The 21,708-nt window shown below is 39.2% G+C and overlaps 13 protein-coding genes across 13 annotated transcripts; 7 read left to right on the top strand and 6 right to left on the bottom strand. All coding sequences in view use genetic code 12, as the record gives it.

Annotated features, from left to right (window-relative positions):
* Positions 1–120: 120 nt before the first annotated feature.
* CPAR2_804830 (TRAMP complex RNA-binding subunit) lies at positions 121–1,287 on the top strand (the record flags this gene model as incomplete). Its single annotated transcript, XM_036808363.1, has 1 exon — positions 121–1,287. One exon carries the CDS (start codon positions 121–123, stop codon positions 1,285–1,287), a length of 1,167 nt encoding a protein of 388 aa, XP_036665107.1.
* Positions 1,288–1,698: 411 nt separating this feature from the next.
* Positions 1,699–3,912, top strand: CPAR2_804840 (putative ferric-chelate reductase; the record flags this gene model as incomplete). The annotated part of the gene is made up of 1 exon (XM_036808364.1): positions 1,699–3,912. One exon carries the CDS (start codon positions 1,699–1,701, stop codon positions 3,910–3,912), a length of 2,214 nt encoding a protein of 737 aa, XP_036665108.1.
* Positions 3,913–3,997: 85 nt separating this feature from the next.
* Positions 3,998–4,336, bottom strand: CPAR2_804850 (uncharacterized protein; the record flags this gene model as incomplete). Its single annotated transcript, XM_036808365.1, has 1 exon — positions 3,998–4,336. One exon carries the CDS (start codon positions 4,334–4,336, stop codon positions 3,998–4,000), a length of 339 nt encoding a protein of 112 aa, XP_036665109.1.
* A 670-nt stretch (positions 4,337–5,006) lies between these two features.
* SHY1 (Shy1p) lies at positions 5,007–5,915 on the top strand (the record flags this gene model as incomplete). Its single annotated transcript, XM_036808366.1, has 1 exon — positions 5,007–5,915. The coding sequence occupies one exon, from the start codon at positions 5,007–5,009 to the stop codon at positions 5,913–5,915; it is 909 nt and encodes a 302-aa protein (XP_036665110.1).
* A 27-nt stretch (positions 5,916–5,942) lies between these two features.
* On the bottom strand, positions 5,943–6,839 carry CPAR2_804870 (GET complex subunit; the record flags this gene model as incomplete). The annotated part of the gene is made up of 1 exon (XM_036808367.1): positions 5,943–6,839. The coding sequence occupies one exon, from the start codon at positions 6,837–6,839 to the stop codon at positions 5,943–5,945; it is 897 nt and encodes a 298-aa protein (XP_036665111.1).
* Positions 6,840–6,954: 115 nt separating this feature from the next.
* On the top strand, positions 6,955–7,158 carry CPAR2_804880 (uncharacterized protein; the record flags this gene model as incomplete). Its single annotated transcript, XM_036808369.1, has 1 exon — positions 6,955–7,158. One exon carries the CDS (start codon positions 6,955–6,957, stop codon positions 7,156–7,158), a length of 204 nt encoding a protein of 67 aa, XP_036665112.1.
* Positions 7,159–7,175: 17 nt separating this feature from the next.
* DAM1 (Dam1p) lies at positions 7,176–7,955 on the bottom strand (the record flags this gene model as incomplete). The annotated part of the gene is made up of 1 exon (XM_036808370.1): positions 7,176–7,955. One exon carries the CDS (start codon positions 7,953–7,955, stop codon positions 7,176–7,178), a length of 780 nt encoding a protein of 259 aa, XP_036665113.1.
* Positions 7,956–8,073: 118 nt separating this feature from the next.
* Positions 8,074–9,393, bottom strand: URA1 (dihydroorotate dehydrogenase; the record flags this gene model as incomplete). The annotated part of the gene is made up of 1 exon (XM_036808371.1): positions 8,074–9,393. The coding sequence occupies one exon, from the start codon at positions 9,391–9,393 to the stop codon at positions 8,074–8,076; it is 1,320 nt and encodes a 439-aa protein (XP_036665114.1).
* A 214-nt stretch (positions 9,394–9,607) lies between these two features.
* CPAR2_804910 (uncharacterized protein) lies at positions 9,608–11,179 on the top strand (the record flags this gene model as incomplete). The annotated part of the gene is made up of 1 exon (XM_036808372.1): positions 9,608–11,179. The coding sequence occupies one exon, from the start codon at positions 9,608–9,610 to the stop codon at positions 11,177–11,179; it is 1,572 nt and encodes a 523-aa protein (XP_036665115.1).
* CPAR2_804920 (uncharacterized protein) lies at positions 11,172–11,918 on the bottom strand (the record flags this gene model as incomplete). The annotated part of the gene is made up of 1 exon (XM_036808373.1): positions 11,172–11,918. The coding sequence occupies one exon, from the start codon at positions 11,916–11,918 to the stop codon at positions 11,172–11,174; it is 747 nt and encodes a 248-aa protein (XP_036665116.1).
* A 454-nt stretch (positions 11,919–12,372) lies between these two features.
* Positions 12,373–16,521, top strand: SKI3 (SKI complex subunit tetratricopeptide repeat protein; the record flags this gene model as incomplete). Its single annotated transcript, XM_036808374.1, has 1 exon — positions 12,373–16,521. One exon carries the CDS (start codon positions 12,373–12,375, stop codon positions 16,519–16,521), a length of 4,149 nt encoding a protein of 1,382 aa, XP_036665117.1.
* Positions 16,522–16,751: 230 nt separating this feature from the next.
* CPAR2_804940 (uncharacterized protein) lies at positions 16,752–19,001 on the top strand (the record flags this gene model as incomplete). The annotated part of the gene is made up of 1 exon (XM_036808375.1): positions 16,752–19,001. The coding sequence occupies one exon, from the start codon at positions 16,752–16,754 to the stop codon at positions 18,999–19,001; it is 2,250 nt and encodes a 749-aa protein (XP_036665118.1).
* A 234-nt stretch (positions 19,002–19,235) lies between these two features.
* On the bottom strand, positions 19,236–20,621 carry TPK1 (cAMP-dependent protein kinase catalytic subunit TPK1; the record flags this gene model as incomplete). Its single annotated transcript, XM_036808376.1, has 1 exon — positions 19,236–20,621. The coding sequence occupies one exon, from the start codon at positions 20,619–20,621 to the stop codon at positions 19,236–19,238; it is 1,386 nt and encodes a 461-aa protein (XP_036665119.1).
* Between the last annotated feature and the right edge of the window lie 1,087 nt (positions 20,622–21,708).

Below are 21,708 nucleotides of genomic sequence, written 5' to 3' on the forward strand. Positions count from 1 at the left end.
GAATCGTGCCTACAAACAAAGAAATACTCTCTCGTAAAAAAAAAAAAAGACATCAGCGTTGAAAAAAAAAACAAAGTTGTTCAAGTATATTCATCACACCCAGGAAAGCACAATAATCATATGTCTGGAATACTACCCTTTGTTGAAGATACTATAGGTGAAAAAGTTAAGCGGCACAAACTTGCACCAGTGCTGATAGAGTCGATAATACGGGGTGATGAATCATCTACATCACCTCCTGCTACCACAAACAAAAAGGATGAGTCCATCACTTCATTTGCTCTAGAAGAGGTCAATAATGACCCAGATGAACTAATAAACTTGAGAGGTGAAGGAAGATACTTCGGAGCTACAGATCCAGACAGCGAAAACCAACAATCACTGGGACCTATATGTGATAATTGTCATGAACGTGGTCATAAACGAGCACAATGCAAAGTTGTCATTTGCCACAAGTGTGGAAAAGTGGGCGATCACTACGAGAGTCAATGCCCGTCAACTTTGGTTTGTTTGAGATGCGGAGAAAAGGGTCATTATATCCTGCAATGTAAAAGCAAAGTACGGAAGAAGCAGTATTGTCGCAATTGTGATACATTTCAACATGGAGATGAAGATTGTCCAAGTATATGGAGATCATACTTGACAAAAAGGAATCACGATGAAGAAAAAGAGAGTTTGGTATTGCCTAATATTTATTGTTATAATTGTGCATCTGATGAACATTTTGGAGACGAATGTGATAAGCAGCGGTCATCGCGAATTCCTAACCTTGGTAGTGCTTTCAGTGGTAATAATCTACCTCGTAATTTACGTCCTATATATTTTCTCAGATTGAAACGGAGCGAAACTGCATCATCAAGAGACTACGACTCAGAATATGATCCAAGACTACCTACAAAACGCACAAACAATTTTAATTTCAATGCAAGTATTTCATCACATGGCCAGCAACAACCTTCTAGAACCGGATTTATTCCAATGAATAATGGAAAATCTAGATTCCCATCTGGTCCATCCAGTAGGAATCAAAATGGAAATTTCAACAATTTCAACAGTTATGGACGTAATAATGGATATGGGAACAACTCATACGAAGGAAGCGGTTTTGGCAACAATGAGTATAGCAGAAGTGGCTATGGTAGCAGCTCAAATAACGGGAGTCGTCCACCATCGAGAAGTGGATTTGTGGGAAGTAGCAATAAGGGTGGCAGAATAACTAAACCAACTAGAAGCGGTTTGATTGACAATAGTAAAAGCAAGTACAAAAAGAAGCACATACGATATTAGTATAGAAAGCGCATCGGTTATTTATTTCGATCTTGTTCTATCTCTTCCAGCTTTTATCTTCGTAAATTCGTTTTATGTTCATTAGACTCGGCCCGGTATTGTGACCATGTGGTGCCGTGCAACCGTGCGTCATGGCTAAATGTCGTGTACCGACGAACAATTCCGAATCATGCTTTTTTTTATCTATTTGATCTATATAGTGAAACGAAACCACATAGAAATTCGCATCAAATAAAATAATAAATTATATATCCACTCTTCCAGTTTAGCCAAGGATAATCCGATAAGGGAAAGCATTACCTGGCAACCGAAACGGCGAAAATCAGATCATTACCACTACCCTAGCTAAGACGGTGGACGTTACAAATTGAGCTGGCACTCGTTATAATCAAATAGAGAAGCAAGACAATAATGAACTGTACACAGGCATATTCACATTACTTCCATTTCCCAAAGGGTAAATCCAAAGAATATTCTGATCTACGAAATTACATTACAAACAAGTATGGAAACATCACCACGATATTGCTCCTTGTTTTCATCGTTTCAATACCAGCATATAATTACATGGTGGTGAAGAATTATAGATCAAAATTCCACTACCTACGATCATTTAATTCCAATTTGAACCATTACATACTTCACCAACATCATCCAAATTGTGTAACGGCTTCTTGGAAGGACAAACTATTAACAACGGTAGCAGCCACAACTAAAGCCATTGCTTTCAAGATACTTTTACATTATTCGACAATTGTGCAGTTGAGTTTTTGGATCTGCTTTTTAACCTCATTGTCGCTCATAGATATTTATCATGGAGATCTCATATTCTTGGCCAAAAGGCTAGGGAGGGTATCGGCTAATTGTCTTCCAACCGTTTTGTTTCTCACATTAAGACCTTCACCTTTGCCAAACACACTTTATTTGACACTTATCCCCATTCACAAATGGCTAAGCCGGTTGATAATTCTCCAAGCTGTGATTCACACGTTGATATATCTTGCATATTTCAATAGGAATGGAACATGGGCCAAAGCTATCAAGGTGGAAAACATCTATGGTTGGGTGGCGTTGGCTGCATTTTTGATGATAATTGTGACCTCATTGTCAAGATTCAGAGTCAAGTGGTACAAGATGTTTTACTTCTTGCACTACACTTGCACGTGGATAATTGTGTTTACGTTGCAAGTACACATCAGGCCACAGCCTTTCACATTATACACCATTGCTAACTGTTTGATATTAATTGGCCAGATAAGTTACAGAGTTTATCTAACTAGAGTTTCCCAAAAGGACGAGGTCAGGGTCATTGATGTGTCACCCAATTTGGCGCTCATTGAATTCCCCAACACTTTGATTGCAAAACCGGCATCAGCTCCCGGTGCTCATATTCGCTTGACCAATTATAGCTCTAGCTTAATAGTGAGGATATTCAAACAACTAATCCCCAACTACCATCCATATACTTTGGTATCATTACCACAAGATCGAGTGCAGAAATTGCTTATTCGAAAGAGTAATTTTCGGCTTTACAACGGCCATAGATATTTGATTACAGGCACTTACGATCCCCATTTACTATTTCTAAACTACAAACAAACCTCGCTGAACAAAAAGTTCTCATTGGCTAAGCTACACGTGGATGCGAAAAGAATATTGATCGTTGTTGGAGGGTCAGCTATATCGTTTGCCCTTCCTATCCTTCGAGTCATGAATTACCATGGGATACCAACCAAGGTGGTGTGGGTTATAAAAGATTTTCGTGATGTCTTGGTTCTCAAATACTTTGATGGTATCATACATGGCGATGATTTGGAGATTTTCATTACTGGTAATGAAACAATCCAAGAGCTGGAACAACAATTGAGGAATGCTTATAGCTACGCTTCCAATTTGAGTAAAAAGTCTGCCGCTCCTTCGGCCCACTACGATTTGGAGAATGAGGAGACTCCGTTGCTAGGGGGAGCTGAAAATGCACAAATGGTGACTTTAAATCGTGAGAATCAAGATGAAGATGTTGAGATTGTGGTCAACTCAGATGACGATAATGATGGTGATGATGATGACAACTCAAATTGTACACGGCATGAAGTTACCTCGTTATGCAGACAATCCTCCCCTGAGCAATTTGCTGATCTTGACGAAGTACTCGGTGAAGATGCGAGCTCGTTGGAGCAAGGCAATAATTTGGATGAATTTGAAGTGACAAATGATACCATCAATACTCGACGTCTGTCATTTAGGTCATCCATGAATGAGCCATTTGTCCCATTATCAGGCTATGACTCAACTGATCAAGTCAAATCTTGGGTCACTGAATTCAAAGAAACAACGCGGAGATTAAACGTTGATAAGAGGATATATAAAGGACGCCCAAAGCTAAGCCACCGATATTACAACTGGTGTATCAACGAAAGATTCACTCAATGCTCAGGCCCAGTGGAAGATGAGAATCATAATCTTATTTGCTGTCGAGACCTACCACGCAACAAAGTTGTTCAAGAAGATATCAATGCTGAAAAAATTTGGGTGATTGGAGCTGGTCCACGACAATTGGTTGAAAATGTGAAGTTATGGTCAAGTGAAAATGGGTTGAAATTTCACGAGGAGGCATTTTATTCGTAAATAAAAGTGTGTATCTACAACAAGGCATACAACTGTCTTGCAGGAAAAACATCATTCGTACTCAACAAAAGTAACTTTTATCTATCTACTTTGCAAATTCTTGTTCGTAAAGTTTGGTTCTCTTTATCTCGTCTTCAAGTGCGGCCTGCCTGCTTATGTTCCTCTTTGCTGTATCAGTGGCAAATGTCACCCCCACAATATTCCAGCCCACAAACCACCAAACTTTGTAAACATTGCGGAAATATGGTTTGTTTTTGCCATGATTGTACTTGAAAGACAATGCATACCCCGTTACCAAAGCAATTAACGTTCCACGTAGAGCACCTGCTGCTGCCGCTTGCCAAAGTTGATTCGAGAACCTATCGTGACGTTGTTGTTTTGTCTCACTGACTAGTGATTCATCGTTTGGTGTTTCCAGCAGCATCCTTTTGACTGGAATAGAAAAAGTAAGGGGGAAAGGGAAAAAAATGGGTATTCTGGGGAGCGAGTAAAATTGCGCAAATATAGAAAGCTTTACTTCCGAAACAAACTGTGTACCGACTTATTCCGCATAGTCATTTTACGCAGGTGTACTGAGATTGATTGATGTTAAGTTTAGTCAGATGTAATTCGCTAATGTTGTAGGACACACGGATGTGGAAACGTAATAGCGATTAATAGTGTTTAGTGAAAATATCGGTGTTTTGGGGATAAACGTAGTTCATGGCACCTCGCCTTTGTATGGCTACATCGAAGGTGTAGCCCTAGCCAATTGGATCAAGATTGAGCCAGCTGCAGGCGGGAAAGCACCAATGACAAACTCTTGAGCGTGTGTGCACTTTAGCCTACATATCAATTTGTAACATAAGCGAGTAAAAGAAAAAAATAATTATGACCCTGACCCTATACACCTCACAATTTTATAAACCACGATGCTTCGCCCAACCTTATTCGGAGGCAAAATTCTCATTCTCCCACATCGACTACTTCGCTTTTCACGCTCGGTGAAAACCTCCACCATTGACTGGAAGCCGGTGAAGTCGGTTCCTGGGAACTTAAGGACAATCACTCATCAGAAAAAGACACCAATCATTAGACGGGTGCTCCTTGGACTCATGTTTGCGATGCCCATCATTTCATTTGGATTGGGATGTTGGCAAGTTCGCAGACTCAAATGGAAGAATGACTTGATTGCAAAGTGTGAAAATAATTTGGCTGCTCCTGTTATTGAAGAACTACCGCCCACCCTCGATCCTAATGTCATAAATGAATTTGAATATAGACGGTTTAAATGCAAGGGTAAATTTGACTATGATCAAGAAATGTTTTTGGGACCAAGGATCAAAGATGGTGTGTTGGGATACCTTGTTGTTACCCCATTTATTAGATCGAATGGAGGAGAGCCTATATTAATTGAACGTGGTTGGATTCATAAGGATAAGGTGATACCTTCAACTAGATCATCTGGCTATTTATCACACTTGGCAATGCCACAAGGAGAAATTGAAATAGAAGCGTTGTTTAGATGTATGCCTGAGAGATCTAACCTACAGTTTGAGCACGAACCGGGAGCAAAGTTGTTCAATGTTATTGATGTTCCCGCCATGGCTCAACAAAGTGGATCCTTGCCAATTTACTGTCAAATGATTTATGATTTGAGCGACCACTTGGACTACAAAGCCAAGGAAACTTTGGAGGCACAGGGAGCCGATCCATCTATTTTCGGCAAGTTATTCTTCACCAAATCCAAAGACGATTCCAAAGAAAAGTCGTTTTACATACAAGATGAATCTGACGACTCATTGTTTTATCAAGAGTTTGAATTCATAAAGCAAGGAGTACCAATTGCAGCCAAACCGACGATGAAATTTTCAAATAATCATTTGCAATACTTGATCACCTGGTTTGGAGTTTCTATTGCAAGTGCTGGATTATTACTTTACTCTACTTATAAGAGAAAACAATTCCTGAGTGCAGAGAGAATCATTGATGCCAAGAGAAAGGATATGAAAAAATTGTTGTAGTCCGTTATCATATTTTACTTGTATATATCAATCCCTAAAACTCAATAAACCGAATAGTACCACCACTATGGAGAGATCAACTAGGAAAATTCCCAACAACTCCTTGTATTCGAGAACTCTCAGAAGAATAGGTGCAAATTGTTGCACTTGTGGTGCAAACATCGACACTATTTGCACTCCTTTCATTACAAGGTTGTTTTGGCGTGCGGCATGAAACAAGCCATTTTTCGTAAGAATAAAGTAGTAACTAGCAATGATGGCTACCTCCAATGTGAAGAACCCCTGAGCAAATCCACTCAAAGGATAAACTTCAGTCAAATCTCTGACGTAGGCATGATTTGATGACGTAAAAGAAGGTATAGAACAATAGTGGTAGAAGAAAAATGTAACTATTGTCAAGAATCTCACAACTGAAAAGCGAAACTTCCATACTTGTTTTTGGTACATGTGATACTGATTCAATTGTTGTTCATACTGAGATTGTGCTGAATTGGGAGACTGAATGTTCTGATCATCAACGGAATTAGGATCACCAAGCATTTTGAAAATCTCTGCCATTGGGTTGGCATCATCTTGAGATGATTGTTGTTGTTGCTGGAAAATGGATTTGAACATTTCATTCATTTCAACTTGAGGATCCTTCTCCCCCAAAGGAGGATCGCTAGCAGTTATAGTGGAGATATCTTGGATATCTGGATCATCATCATCATGTGTTAGGGCAGTAGGTAATGCAGTAGCAGCAGCTGGCTCTGGCTTGTCCAAAACTGAAGTCACTGTAGAAGTTTTCACTGAGGCTCCTTGAGTTAAAATATTGTTCAACCTGTCACTTGCCTTTCCTTTGGCCATCTTGGCCTGTCTTCTCTCCCTAAGGATTCTTCGCTTTTCTTCCTCACTCAAGTTAGTGGCATTGGTTGATGTCGACATGACCGGTGTCTTTTATTGAAGTAACTTGTAGATGGATTCAATCAATGAGGAAAAATAAAAGAGGGAGAAAAAAAATTGACGAATTGAACACAATCAAGGAAGCCACGGCTTTACAATGTCAGACAACCAAGAACTGACTGATTCCACTGCTAATGGTGTCAACTCGTTACCCATGAATGACCACGAGAGAATTAGGCGCACAAAGATTATGAACTCTTTGGACAATCTTGACTACTTAATGTTGATTGCGGCTCAACAAAAGAAATCCATAGCTCAAGTTACTTACGAATTGAAACTTCAATTAATACATGGTGGTTAGAACTATATGCCAAAGTCTCATCTAAATGGGGGTCTTCGACCCGAGTGTTGAGCTCTTTGTGGCTTTTGTACTCTGCTATTTGGCCCTATTGGAGTTGACTGCACTCCATTGTTGAATAGTCCTCGCATGTATCTTGGTGGCTGGTCCAAGTTTGGGGCATTATTACGTGATATAGTTTGTCCTGGTTGTGTTCTTAGCATCCCAGACACAGGCTGAGGGATCCTAGAAACTCGTGTTGCGGGAGCACTTGGCTTGTTGAGGTTGATGCCAGGCTTGGCATTTTCATTATTAGGTCGGGCTCTTTTTGGTAGTTGCGTGCCCATTGGACGTGAATACATAATCGGCCTTGTTTCTTTGGCTACTTTTTCCTTCAACTCTGCATTCAATCTTTCGGCTCCTTCAATTTCTTTCCTGACTTTGGCAATTTGCTCTTTCTTCCTCTTTCTCATTTGTAATTTTTGCCAGGCTTTCCGTGACGGGCATTTGGGAAGGTCAACGCACCACATCGTAATTGACAACCCGTACAAGAAGCTGGCAAATGATTCGTTGAATTGACTGGCAACAGCATTGTGTATATGATTTAAATCTCTGACATTTACATCTAGATCCTCCAACCCATCTGCAATATCCTTGAACTTGTTTTGAATTTCAGGGCAGTCCATGGGTAGATTGTCAGCATCAACTGGGTAATGATGTGGTGATTGCGATGGTAGTGGAATACCAGACGATCTTCTCAGATGACGTCTATTGGTCTGTCTTCTATCCCCTATCGGGGTAGTTGGTCTCGAAAGCGACATTAATGTAGATTAATAGATTATAACTGAAAGAGATATGATATATCAATTGATTTTGTTTTTGTTTACACTTTTTTTGCGCATTCAAATATACACAATGTCATTGGTAGCACCACCACGATTACGCATTTTCATTAACAATCTGTTGCCATGTCTTACCCTCCTTTCTCAACTCGGCTGCTAATTCATCTCTGATTTTAGCGACCAATCCGGGTCCTTTATATGCAAAAGCCGTATACAACTCGACAAAAGTTGCTCCAGCTTTGGCGAATTCCAAAGCGTCTTTACCATTGGAAATTCCACCACAACCGACCAAGACCAAACCTGAGCCTTTAGTGTATTTGTTCAACAATTTCAATGCATTCAATGACAACGGCTTCAATGGCTTTCCTGAAAGACCACCAGTTTGGTTGATCAATGATTCATCAGTGGTCAATAGTTTATCCTTCGGTCTTTGAATTGTAGTGTTTGAAATGATTATACCATCTACTTTAGCCTCTTTTGCCGAGTTGGCGATAGACATGATTTCCGGCTCGGTTAAATCAGGAGCAATTTTAACCAAAATTGGAGGTTTTGTTCCGAGTAGATTTGTTTGCAATGTGTTACGCTCTTTCACAACAGTGGTCAAAAGGTTAGTGAGCTTAGATTCATTTTGCAAATCACGCAATCCTGGAGTGTTTGGTGACGACACATTAATAACAAGTACGTCTGCATAAGGCCCAAGTCTAGACACTCCTTTTACGTAATCCTCAACTTCGTCTCCCGTCTTGTTCTTTCCCAAATTTATTCCTAATAATTTTCCCTGTTGAAAAGCATTGGAGAATGGCATTAAACCAGCAGCATGACTGCGCTCCCATTTTTCAAACAATTTGGTAAAACGAACCCTTAATCTTGCTATGACGTTGAAATGCCCAGTAGAGTTGAAACCGTAGCGATTAATAACTGCGTCATCTCGAGGCAATCTGAAAAATCGAGGTTGAGGATTTCCTGGTTGAGGTTCGGGAGTGATTGAACCGATCTCGACGTAGGAAAACCCAACATTGAACAACGAGTCAATTGCTTCTCCATCTTTATCCAATCCAGCAGCCAATCCTATTGGATTCTTCAAAGTGTGGCCAAACACATTAACACCCAACACATCGCTTTGATCATTTCTTCCTTCGTCTAAAAGCCTAGGTACTAGGCCATATTTCATAAAAAATATACCCAATTTATGTCCTTGCTCTGCATCTGTGAATGTTCTTATAAGTGGACATAACACGTATTCATGAATGGAGGATCGTGAATCAAGAAGATAATAACCTCCAATACCGGCTAAAGCTCCACCGACAAGGAGTGTAATTGGTCCGGGCAAAAAGCTTGATCTCAAAATCTTCCTGCCATTGAGTCTGGCACTGTAATGTCTAGAGAAGGCTTTAAATAATGGATTTTTGGGAAACATTGTTGATGACTCAATTGAGTTGTTGTGAGATGACTGAAAAGGAAAGCGGAAATCAGTTGATAGAGATGTGAGCTTATACACAACAGAGAAAAACCGAGAAAAAGAATTAGGTGCAAAATGGGTAGCTCAGAATTTTTTCCCTTTTCTCTTGAGATGATCTTCTTTTGATGAAGAAAGTCGTCTTCTACACACCGTACTAAGCTTTACTTCTTCCATGAACGAGTCAAAGAATGATCACAGCCACCAAAAGGGTGAAGGGAAGAAGAACACCAGCCAAAGGAAGCACAAGTTTTCCAAAGACAAGAAACTCAATTCTAAGTTGCAGAGAATAGAAAACCAGTACAAGGATGCATTGAAATCTGCTAAGGGTACTGACTACCTTTTACAAGAAGAAGCGGGGTTCTTAGAAGCCGATGGTCCTATGGAAAAAACCTTCAAATTCAAGCAAGAAGAAATAACAAAGGAGGTGGACACAAATACTGCAAACAAGAAATTCGAACTCAAGCTCCCTGAGTTTGGTCCTTATCAGATTGATTTTTCGAGAAATGGACGTGATCTCCTTCTTGGGGGTAAAAAGGGACACGTTGCATCTATCGACTGGAAGACCGGAGTTTTGGGGTGTGAGCTCCACCTCAATGAAACTGTAAATGCTGTTAAATATCTACACAATGATCAATACTTCGCAGTGGCACAAAAGAAGTACACTTTTATCTACGACAAAGAAGGAACAGAGCTCCATCGACTCAAACAGCATGTTGAAGCTACTCTATTGGATTTTTTGCCCTATCACTTTCTTTTGGCAACCGCAGGACACACAGGGTTTTTGAAGTATCATGATGTTTCCACTGGTGAACTAGTTAGTGAAATAAGAACCAAACTTGGGCCAACGCTAGCAATGAAACACAATCCATACAATGCGGTAATACATTTAGGTCACGGGAATGGGCAAGTAACTTTGTGGTCACCTAATGCTCCAGAACCATTGGTAAAGATACAATCTGCCCGTGGGCCCATTCGAGATTTGGCGATTGATAGAGAAGGCAAATATATGGCAGTTAGTGGTGCCGATAAGACGTTGAAAATCTGGGATATTCGAACTTTCAAGGAAGTGGATCACTATTACACACAGACGCCTGCAACCTCATTAGACGTTTCTGACACTGGATTACTATCTGTTGGATGGGGTCCACATGTAACCATATGGAAAGATGTTTTCAAAAAATCGCATCAAGCTGATCCGTACATGAACCATTTGATCCCTGGATCAAAAGTGGACAAGGTCAAGTTTGCACCATTCGAAGATATACTAGGCATTGGTCACCAACAAGGATATGGTTCAATTATAGTTCCTGGAGCTGGTGAAGCCAATTATGATGCTTTAGAATTGAACCCCTTCGAAACAACTAAACAAAGACAGGAACTGGAGGTTAGATCGTTACTCAACAAACTTCCGGCTGACTCGATTGCATTAGATCCAAATACTATCGGGACTGTTGACAAGCGGGCCAAGTCAATAAGATTGAAACCTGGCGAAATTAATGAATTGACTGAATCAGCTACAGATGCCACAAGCAAGATGGCCATAAAGCCTGATGTCAAGGGTAAGAATTCCGCACTAAGGAAACATTTGAGAAGGAAGAGAGAGAATGTCATTGATCAAAGAAAGATGAGGATTGAGAAGAATTTGAAGAATGAGAAGGAGGCCAGATTGAAACGTTTGAAATTGCTACAAGGTGAACAAGTTGAGGAGGATGTATTAGATTCTGCTTTATCTAGATTTAAGTAGACGAATGAAGTTGCTCTTTCTCACAACAAATCTTATTGATAACCTGGTTGAACACCTGACATTCCCATTCAATTGCTTTCAACTCTTCCTCAGTAATGACATAGCAGGCTTCGTTTGAATCAGGATCAGCCGATGTGTCGAGTGGGATCTGGCCTTGATTTATAGAGGTGGGTGTTAGGGAATCAAATTGTTGTCTCTGTGTTTTGTGATCCACGTCCCGTTGCAAAATATCGAACCTCTTGAGCAACATGCGATCATCCTCCAGTAAAAACTCAATAAATGCTTGTCCCCGTGATGCCATCTTTGATGAAAAAGTGCCAAGAACAATGAGGGTTTGACACAATGCTTTTATTTGCTTCTTGTCCCGTAATATGATTAATTTGTAGAAATCAACTTTAGAAAGTTGGTGAATTGAGTTTGCATGTTTTTTGAGATGCGTTACTAGCAGCTGATTCAATACATCGATTTGCAACCACATTGGCAAAGGAACTGTGGTAGAAGTCTCTGAGTTAACGACGTCGTATGCATTGGCGAAAATAGCCGTGTCAAAAGCTTCCAGTTTGAAATCATCTTTGTTCAATAGGATCTTAAAAAGTTTGAACAACACAATTGGGTTAGTTAAAGTTGATGGTGATGCGTCTGCTTTCAAAGGGGAATCCAAAAACTCGGAGAGCCAATGGATTACGGCAACGGCTAATTGATCAGTTACCACCTCAGTTGTTTCTTCAAAAATACTCATGTCCAATGCAAAAGGATAAGTTTAGAGTAGTTTTGATGCGAAAATAACAAAATCTGGTTGCAAAAATTGAAGCTGATGATCATTACGCCGGCAAACATAGGCAGCTCACTTTTATCGATGTCGAAACTCGAAAAGAGTTACTGATTAACGTGCTTTGACTGAATACCAGACTCGCACTTTCATGCTCGTGCTTTTGCGTGAAATAAAATATAAAGCTCGAATGGACATCTCCTGCTACAAACTACAAAAATAAAGGAATCGATTGTTGTCATATTAGTCACAAAGAGTTCAGCTTACGTTCTTATGGTGATATATGCCTTCTTAAAATTATTGTTGTGCAAGTTCATCTAAGCTTTTAAGTTCTGTCTAACTGATAGAGATAGAATGATGTGGAACAAAAAAAAAAAAAGCAGAAGTTTAGGAAGCGGGTGCAGCACCACTTTAATTTGTTAGCATGTCAGGGGTAAAAAGCATTCTTAAGCTCGCAAAGGCATCACTAGAACAGAATGATCCCGAAGCAGCATTGGAGCACTCAAAGGAAATTATAAAGCTTGACCCCAAATCATATTATGCATTTGTTTTTCAAGGAAAGGCGTACCAGCTTTTAAATGATGTGCCCAAAGCAACCACTTCATTCAAAAGAGCAATTGAATTAGAGCCTGACAACTTGCTAGCCTGGAAAGGTTATTTTCAAGTAGCGAAAACCTCAAATGATTATGAGCAATTTTTCACAGTGTTGACCGCATTAGTGAAAATTTACATTGAGCAAGGCGTGTCAATCTCTGAGCTATTGAAAGATATGAGAAGCTACTTGGATGCAAACAATGTGAAGGGAAATGAAAATTTGTACGAGTTTTACTTGAGATCAATTCTACCAGGTACCGAATTGGGTGAGTTGATTGGTTCCTCAATTGAATTGCCTTCATCTACGTATAAGAAGTTGATTGACCTAAAGCAAACTCAAGTGGAGAAGGAAGTGGTTGCCAGGGTATCAAAGGAAAGAATAAAACTGGGAAGACTGTTAAACATGGAACAAAAGGCATCGTTAGATGCAATTGCGTGGTCTTTTTACTCCAGTACTGATTTGCTAAAGTTGTATGACGCATTTTTGAATATTTGCGATGATGAGGAATTGAGAAAAACTTATCACGAAAAGTTGTTGAAGCTCAAGTATGAATTGTTGAAGATCTGCCCTGACAAAGAGCCATTGATAAAGGATATCAAACAATTGGCAGAAGATATGATCTTTTTGAAAACGACTAGTTTATTTTGTTGGAATTTGTATTTTGATTGGAAAGATGACGAATCGGTATTCGACTTGAATGAGGATCTAGTGATTGAATATTTACAATTGTTTCAGAATGAGGGTTTAGGACTTGTTTTGTTTGGATTTGTTATGAGTGATATCTCCCCTTACAACAAAGACAAAATCATCAAGGCTTTGTCTGGTAAAGAGGTTGTGCCAGCAAAGAAGGGGAAAGATAACGAGAGTCCTGAATTGGAGAACATGGCAAATGTAATTGACGACAAGGACGATGATAATTCCCAGCTTTACTTGCCACAGGAAGAAGTTTTGGGAGTGTTATTAGATGGGTTTGGTAAAGCTAAGGGGTCAGTTCTTGCAAACAGAATAATTGTAAATTATTATATCCACTTGAGACAGTACCACGTGGCATCCGAGAGATGTAGAGAAGGAATCAAGATACTAGCTGATCTTCAGCGGAGTTTTGGAGTTGACTTAAAGAATACTAAAGAGAATTTATTGTGTTGTCTTGCTACTGTTTACACGTATTATGAAGCTCCTAAGAATTACACTCGTGCTGTTCAATTGTATGACAAGATTTTGTCAACCAATCCCGATAATGTCAAGGCTAAAGTTGGCAAGGGGTTGATTTATGTTGAAAGAGGAGAATTAGACGAAGCGAAAGTTCTTTTGGAGGAAATTGTGAGAGATTACCCAAATAATTTGGAAGCAGAATCTGAATATTACTGGTGTTTAGTGAAGATGGGCCGACACGTTGAAGGAAGGGATGGGTTGCACAAATTTTTGGCAAAGATTACTGGAGGCGATTTGCATAGTCGGGACGTACGAGCAATTGCCTATTGGAGGCTAGCGAAAAGTTATATGGATTGCGACGACCACGACGAGAGCTACAAATGCTTGATTGAATCGTTGAAAAACTCGGATTTATACGCGCCAGCATATACTTTGTTAGGTGTACTTTTACAGGACTATTATGGCGACCTTGAGAGGGGGCAAAAATGTTTCTATAAGGCGTTTGATTTAGATTCCAATGAAATTACAGCTGCTAGGTATCTTGTGGAACAGGCTGTCGAAAAGAATGAATGGGAAGTGGCCAATGTGCTTGCTAAGCGAGTCGTCGACAATGAGTCTACAAGAAGGCTCATCATGCGTGGTGATATTGTGGATCCATCGTGGCCATATAGGGTACTCGGTTGTGCCGCTTTAAACAATCAGGATGATGCCAAGGCTGTGGAATGGTTCCAAAATGCACTTCGAACCAATGCAGGTGATTATCAGTGCTGGGTGGGTTTAGGTGAGGCCTATTTCAATTGTGGACGACTTGATGCAGCAGCAAAAGTGTTCCAACATGCTTTGGAAATGAGAGAGGAAAAAGAATGGACAGTTCAGTATATGTTGGGGGTGGTTTTGTTTGAAATGAAGGACTTTAACGAGGGGTTGAGTTATTTGTACTCTGCATTGGAAGCCAAACCTAATGAGGAATGTATCATTAGTGCGATTTATGAAGCAAATATTGAAAGCAGCAGGAAGTTTCTCCAATTAGGTTTCTTTGGAAGGGCAATCAACTCTGTTTTGAAGGCATTAACGTTTGTTAAACAAGGCGTGGGAATTAACAGTGCCTCACAAAAGGTATGGAAGGCTTTGGGTGATTGCCTTCGAGTATTTGTCAAGATTCGCGAACGTGTTAGCGATGTTCCATTTGATCTTGTTGTAGGTCTTTTTGACAACGTTGATTTTGGCAATTTTGAGTATCCATTGAATGAGTCAATTTCAGTGGCTGACGCAAGAGCAAAATTAGTAGAAGGGAGGGATATGGAATCGCTTTTCTTGTTGATCATACTTGCTTCTGTCGCATCATTAAACAATTTACCATTTAAGGCGAACAAGGTGCTCAAGGCTACTGGGTTTTACAATCTTGGCTTGTCCTTGTTGGAGTCATTTCAGGAGATTGGAAATGCTGAATTTCGGAACTTGTCAGTATACTATCTTAAACGTGCCATCAAAATCGAGCAAAACAATGCCAATTATTGGATAGCATTAGGTAATGCATATTTTACAACCAATCCACAGATCTCACAACATTGTTATATAAAAGCAACTACGTTGGAAGTGAAGGATGCGGAAATTTGGGTGAATTTAGCTATCTTGTATTTGAATTTTGGTGATACTCAATTATCTCAAGAGACCTTTTTGCGAGCCCAGTCCGTAGCACCGCAAGATCCACAATCATGGCTTGGTAATGCCGTTGCTTCGGAAGTGGTTGGAGATGACGAAAAGGCGTCCAGTCAGTATATTCATGCATTCACATTGTCCAAAGGTAGATTGGCTTTAGCGCTGTTTTTGTATGGATTATCGGTGGTCAATCGCAGTAATGATTGTGATCCAAAAGATATTGAGACTGCGCAGGAATTCAGTATTAGTAACCAAGCCATGCATCAATACTTGAAATATTATCCAAAAGATGAAGCCGCATTGGGCGTGGGTCTTTCCATTGCTGAAAGGTGTAAAGATTTCGAAACTGCTATAGATTTGGGGACCAAATTGTGCTCACTCTATGAAAAACTGTATGAGGAGACTGAGAGTGAGGTTACATTGCTGAAATTTGCAAACACAAAGAGTCAATTAGCAAGATTATATTTAGGATCGGGTGATTATGAATATGCCATCGAGGAAGCGAAAACTGCTCTTGAACTTGACCCTGAACTGGAGAAGATTGTGATTTCGGTAAGACTTACACTTGGGTTGGCTTATTTTCTCACCAATAGATTTCAAGATGCGATCGGTGAGTTAAAAATTGTCTTGAGTGAGTATAGCGACTCTCCGAGAATTATTGCATTGATTGCTCAAGTTTTATATGCACATAATTCAAAGGAGTCAAAGCAAGCTGCTATTGATCAACTTTTTGCACATATTGAAGAGAATGGGTCATCTTTGTTGATTGTGCTCACCCTTGGTGCTATTTCATTAGTTGAGGATTTACCTGAGTACCTTGACGCTGTAAAGGAGGATTTATTGGGCTTAAACTTAAATGACATTGTCACAGACACAAGAAGGGAAGTGCCTCGTTTGATTGATGAAATTAATGAAAGATTAGGTAAGGATGAGGACAAGATATGGAGTAGATATGCATACATGTTTCCATTCAGCTATCATATTTGGAAACACATCAATGTGGAAATGGCAAAGCTAGTGATTACATCAAGAGATGAAAAAGTTACTAGTAACGAGTATGCTGATGCAATGACAAGGACAGGTAAATTGAGAGATATACAACGTGGATTAATGATGAATCCTTGTAATACGGAGGCCATAGAGGCAATGAATTCGTGTATAGCTTAGAAGTAGAGGTGCATACGACGGCGATGACGTCAAATAATTTCATTGTGTCAAAAAATAAATAAAAAATGCGAGAGAAACGCAATTTGCATAGAACGTCAAACTTATCAAATCAATTAGGAAAGACTCAATTGCAATTGATCATCGAAGCTCTATATACTGCAGTTGCCTAGGGGAAGTTGTCTTTGGAAACTTGCCTCTTTTCCGAAACGTAGAGCAACTAAATCATTACAATGGGCCTATTTTCGAAAAAGAAATCATCGTCGCCATCAAGTTCGACTAAAGAAGCTACACCATTAGGCTCGTCTGCTTCGGTTAAGTCTGAGTTGGGTCTATCGTCATCTAATGAATCGATAAAGTCAGACATATCCAGTGGAAAGATCAAAGGGTTGTTGAAGAAAAAATTGAATGGAGGAGGAGCAGGAGGAGCAGGAGGAGTGGGAGGAGGTAGAGGCGGTGAAGCAATTGGTGTCGACAAAATTGACAAATTGAGTGCTGATTTACGTCAGATTAAACTTGACAAACAAATGCAGAATACGCAAACGTCTAGTCTGACGTTGGAAGTCCCACGGGGGGACCAAAATGGAGAAAAACATCTTTCTCAAGAGGGTCACATTCCGTCACAATTTAAGAAACGTGTAAGTACGATTATTGAAAATGAGAACAACTCCACTGGTGACGACTCCGATGACTTTGATGCCGATGCTGATGATGATGAGGGGTCCAATATTGAATCAGATTCGTCTGATTCTGAGTTGGAGGAAGATCACCTACATCCAATCAAGCCCAAATACGATGCATCACATCACGATTTAGCTCAACAATTGTCAACAATCATGGGCTACTGTGGACTACGCAGAGACACTTCATCACATTCAACTGAGGAAGCCAACAAGGAAAGTCAACGAACCTATTCCCTATTGGATCAAGAAAACAGGATCAAGAAATTGCCCAAATCGGTACATAGTGATGAATCGATAATCGGTGAATATCAAATACAATTAATACAACACTTGACGGCAAAGATTGAACGATTGATTACTGATGGTGGGAGTGAACGATTGTTAACCAGGGAGAAATCATTGTATCAGAGGTATGGAGTGATACGAAACGTTATTGGCAAGGGAGCTTATGGATTGATCAAGATTATTGATCCCGACGGAGGTAAAGTCAATACGTTGTTACTGAATAGCTTACCACCATTGGGGAAACGACTATTTGTGGTTAAGGAGTTACCAAGACGGAAAGATGAGAAAACAAACAACTTTATTGAACGAATCATGTCGGAGTTTGTCATTTCGTCAACATTGAATAGTAAATACATCATTGAAACGGTTGATTTAATGGGAACGCTATCTCCTTCATCACTACTGCTGCTGATGAGTTCACCTTCAGCCTCGGTTAAGCATCTACGTATTAGTCAAGTCATGAATTGCAGTCAAGGTGGCGATTTATTTTCCTATTTATTGACTGGAGTCAATATCAAAAACAAACCAGTAATGTACATGTCATTATATGAAGTTGATTGCATATTGAAACAAGTGGCTCGTGGATTGAAGTATATGCATGCTCATGGTGTTTCTCATTGTGATTTGAAATTGGAAAATATACTCATATCGTACCAAGTGGATGACCATAATGACGTTACTGAGTCTGGACTATGCTCCAGTTGTCAGTGTAAGATGCTGATCAAGTTGAGTGATTTTGGTAAATCATTTGTGTTTCGAACCGCATTTGATAAATCAGAACAGAAATTACAAGGATCTCAAGGAATCATTGGATCAGAACCGTATATTGCACCTGAGGAGTACTTGTGCACCAAGATCAATTCGTCGTATTCATCAGTGAAGAAAGATTGTTGGGCATTTGGTGTTGTTGCATTGACATTACTAAATATTCGAAGAAGCTACTACTGTTCTCAATCGTCAAATGGTGGCGTTGGTGGTGATGGAGGAGCGTATCGACTGGGACTGAAGTTGGTTGCTGGCTTGGATCTAAATGGATATAGTACTGGGTACTTGTGGAAAAACACCGATGCAAAAACCACCAGTATCAGCAAATCCAACACATCTAGCGGATCAATAGTGACAATATTACTGAAGTTGGAGTACAAGGATAAAGTGTTTAATGAGTATGTCAAGAAAAGAATGATTGGTGATTATGACACAAGGACTAAAGAATGGTTGATTAAACAACCAGGTAGATTTATGCCCATTGAGAACATATGTAAACCGATAACTAGCAATAGTGACGATGATGATACTGCCGAGGAGGAAGAAGAAGAGGGGGGAAATGATGTGAGAGGGAAACAGAAGGGGGTTAGGATGTTTGATGCTGATAAAGATGATGAAGACGAGGATGATTTAAGTGAATTAAGAGTATTGATCATTTACAAGTTACTTGACATTGACCCAAGTACAAGAATGAATATGGATCAGTTTTTAAAGAGTGATTGGATGACGGCAACCGAATCCTGTTTTTAAGAAGGTGTGGTGGTGTACACTTCGATGCACATCACTTTTTACTATTGATATTGTATTTTATACATGGAGTTGGAGACACACCATTTTCACTATTGATATCGTTACTCTATTCTGTACGTACATGAGGATTCTTTTTCTTATACAAAGTCTCTTATAGTAGACACAATATAAAGTGGTGAAACACTTTATACACAGCGTGTAAAAACTCATCTACAATCAACTCTTCCCCGCTCTTTAAAAGTCCTGAAACATATCTCGATATGGATCTTCAACTCCACTTATACCATAATCCAAATCCTTGTCTTCTGGATACTTGTCAAACTGTGAAGTATCACCGACACCAGAAGTAATTGGTGGTTCATAAGGAGTTTCAATATCTCGTGAAAGTAATCGTTCCCAAATAACTTCTTTAAACCACGGATGATTTTTGACATCATTTGATCCACCTTGTAAATTACCCAATCTTTGAGTTAAATCTTTAACAATCAATTTTTGTAAAAGATCCAAAATATCTGGTGGTAAATAGTCGGGGTAAGTTATAGTTCCGTTCAAGATATTTTCATAAGTTTTCATGGGAGTTGGATCATAAAATGGAGTATAACCAGTCAACATTTCAAAAATCAATATCCCAAATGACCACCAATCAACTGATTTGTTATATGGTTTTGTAGCTACAACTTCAGGAGCAATATAGTCGGGAGTACCACATAATGTATAAGTTACATCTTGAACTTCTTTAGCAAATCCAAAATCAGTCAATTTAATATGTCCATTTTTATCCAACAAGATATTTTCAGGTTTCAAATCACGATAAATGATATCCAAATTGTGTAAATATTCAATGGCAAGAAATGTTTCTGCAGCATAAAATTTAGCCACTGGTGTAGGGAATCGTTGTGATTTTCGCAACAAGGAAAATAACTCACCCCCTTCTATATAATCCATAATCATGAATAAATTGTGGCAATCTTGAAAAGTACCCCACATTCGAATAATAAACGGATGTTGGGCCAATTTCAACATTCTTCGTTCATCATTAGTATGTTCAACTTGTTTCATGTTAACAACTCGTTCCTTTTTCAACACCTTCATGGCGTAAAAACGACCATTGTGGATGGATCTAGTTAAATGAACTCGTCCAAATGAGCCTGTTCCCAATGTTCGCAATATTTGAAAATCATTGAGACTGTATTTCCCCCTGGTTGTAGTGTCCTTGTGCGCGTGACGAGAAACTTTTTTAGTTAGGGATGACGATGACGATGAATTGTTTTGACTAGTAAGATTAGGTTTGGAATTGGTGGTGGTGTTGCTGTTTGTGTTGGGTATGCTTTTGGTGTCGTCATTGCCTGAAGTGGAAATGTTTTGTCCGGTAGTGCCGTTGTTAGTGTTGGACAAATTGGTGTTGCTGGTGTTTGTGCTAGCACTGTGTAGTCCTGTACCCTGGGCATTATTATTCCGTTCTAGTGTTGGTGAATTGGATGCGTATATACTATTTTGCAGTGGCTGATGTTGTGCTTGTTGTTGTTGTTGTTGTTGTTGTTGTTGTTGGTTTGACTGTTGTTGTTGTTGTTGTTGAAGCGAAGGTGTAGTCGAGGTGGACGATGCATCATTCAAACTCATATTGTGAAGTGATTGCGTATTTGACTCCTGTTGTTGCGCTGATGCCATATGGGAAGAAAGAAAGAAAGAAAGAGTGTATATATATGTATATGTGTGTGTTCTTTATGTATTCATGTAATTTTGGAATTATTTTGGTGGTTGTCGTAATTGGGATTGATTTTGATAATTTTTTTTTTTTTGTCTGTTTTCGTCACTGTCCGTCCCCTTACACAACACAACACATACAAATTGAATAAAGCTTTGATGTTGATGTATTAGACCTAACACTTTAGTTCTGAGTGGATGAGAAGTGTAAGGTCCCAGGTGGTTCGTATATGTGTATGTGTGTACCACTCTACTAATGAACTATAAAATGGACAATCGTTTTCAACGTTGTGTATGTATGTATGTTGTGTGTGTGTTTGTATGTATCCTCTTTATTTGAAAAAGTGGGAAAAATAAAAAAAAAAAAAAGAGAAAAAGAAAGAAAAGAAATTTTTTCAAAATTTACACAAAGAAAGCCAAATTGAAATGTATTGTAAATCATTGCATCCATACACCAATACATATATACATACATATGTATAGTATATTACATTCCTTTACTATACGATAGTGTTATAACTTATGTACACAGCTGATATGGTTATCACCGCCATCTTCTCAACCACAACAGTTGTTCATTATAAGAGTGCGAAACGGGTAGGAATCACATGCTTTTGCCGCGTTTAATTTTATTTTTGACTTTATAATATTGTTATACTTGTTTTTAATTCCGTAGGTCGTGTAAGTTGACTTTTTTTGTTAGCTACAATAAACTAAGACTATCCTCTTTTGATTCACCCACCAATACATTTTGTGTTTTCGGTTCCTCTCTTTGGGTAATGAGTTTGTGATTCAATTAGTCAAAACACAATGACAAGAATTGTGACGGTGATGAGCTTTGTTAACATCGATGTTGTTGTTGTTTGTGATATGCTTTTCTTTTCCCTTTTTCTTTTGTGTGTATATTGACTAAATGAATTTGTGTGTCTCAACAATTACTTTTGCGTAAATGCTTATTGGTTTACGTCACTTTCCAATAATTGTACATGTGTAGTTTGTGGTA

Source organism: Candida parapsilosis, contig 005807, assembly GCF_000182765.1.
Source record: "Candida parapsilosis strain CDC317 annotated contig 005807".
NCBI classification, from domain to species: Eukaryota; Fungi; Ascomycota; class Pichiomycetes; order Serinales; family Debaryomycetaceae; genus Lodderomyces; species Lodderomyces parapsilosis.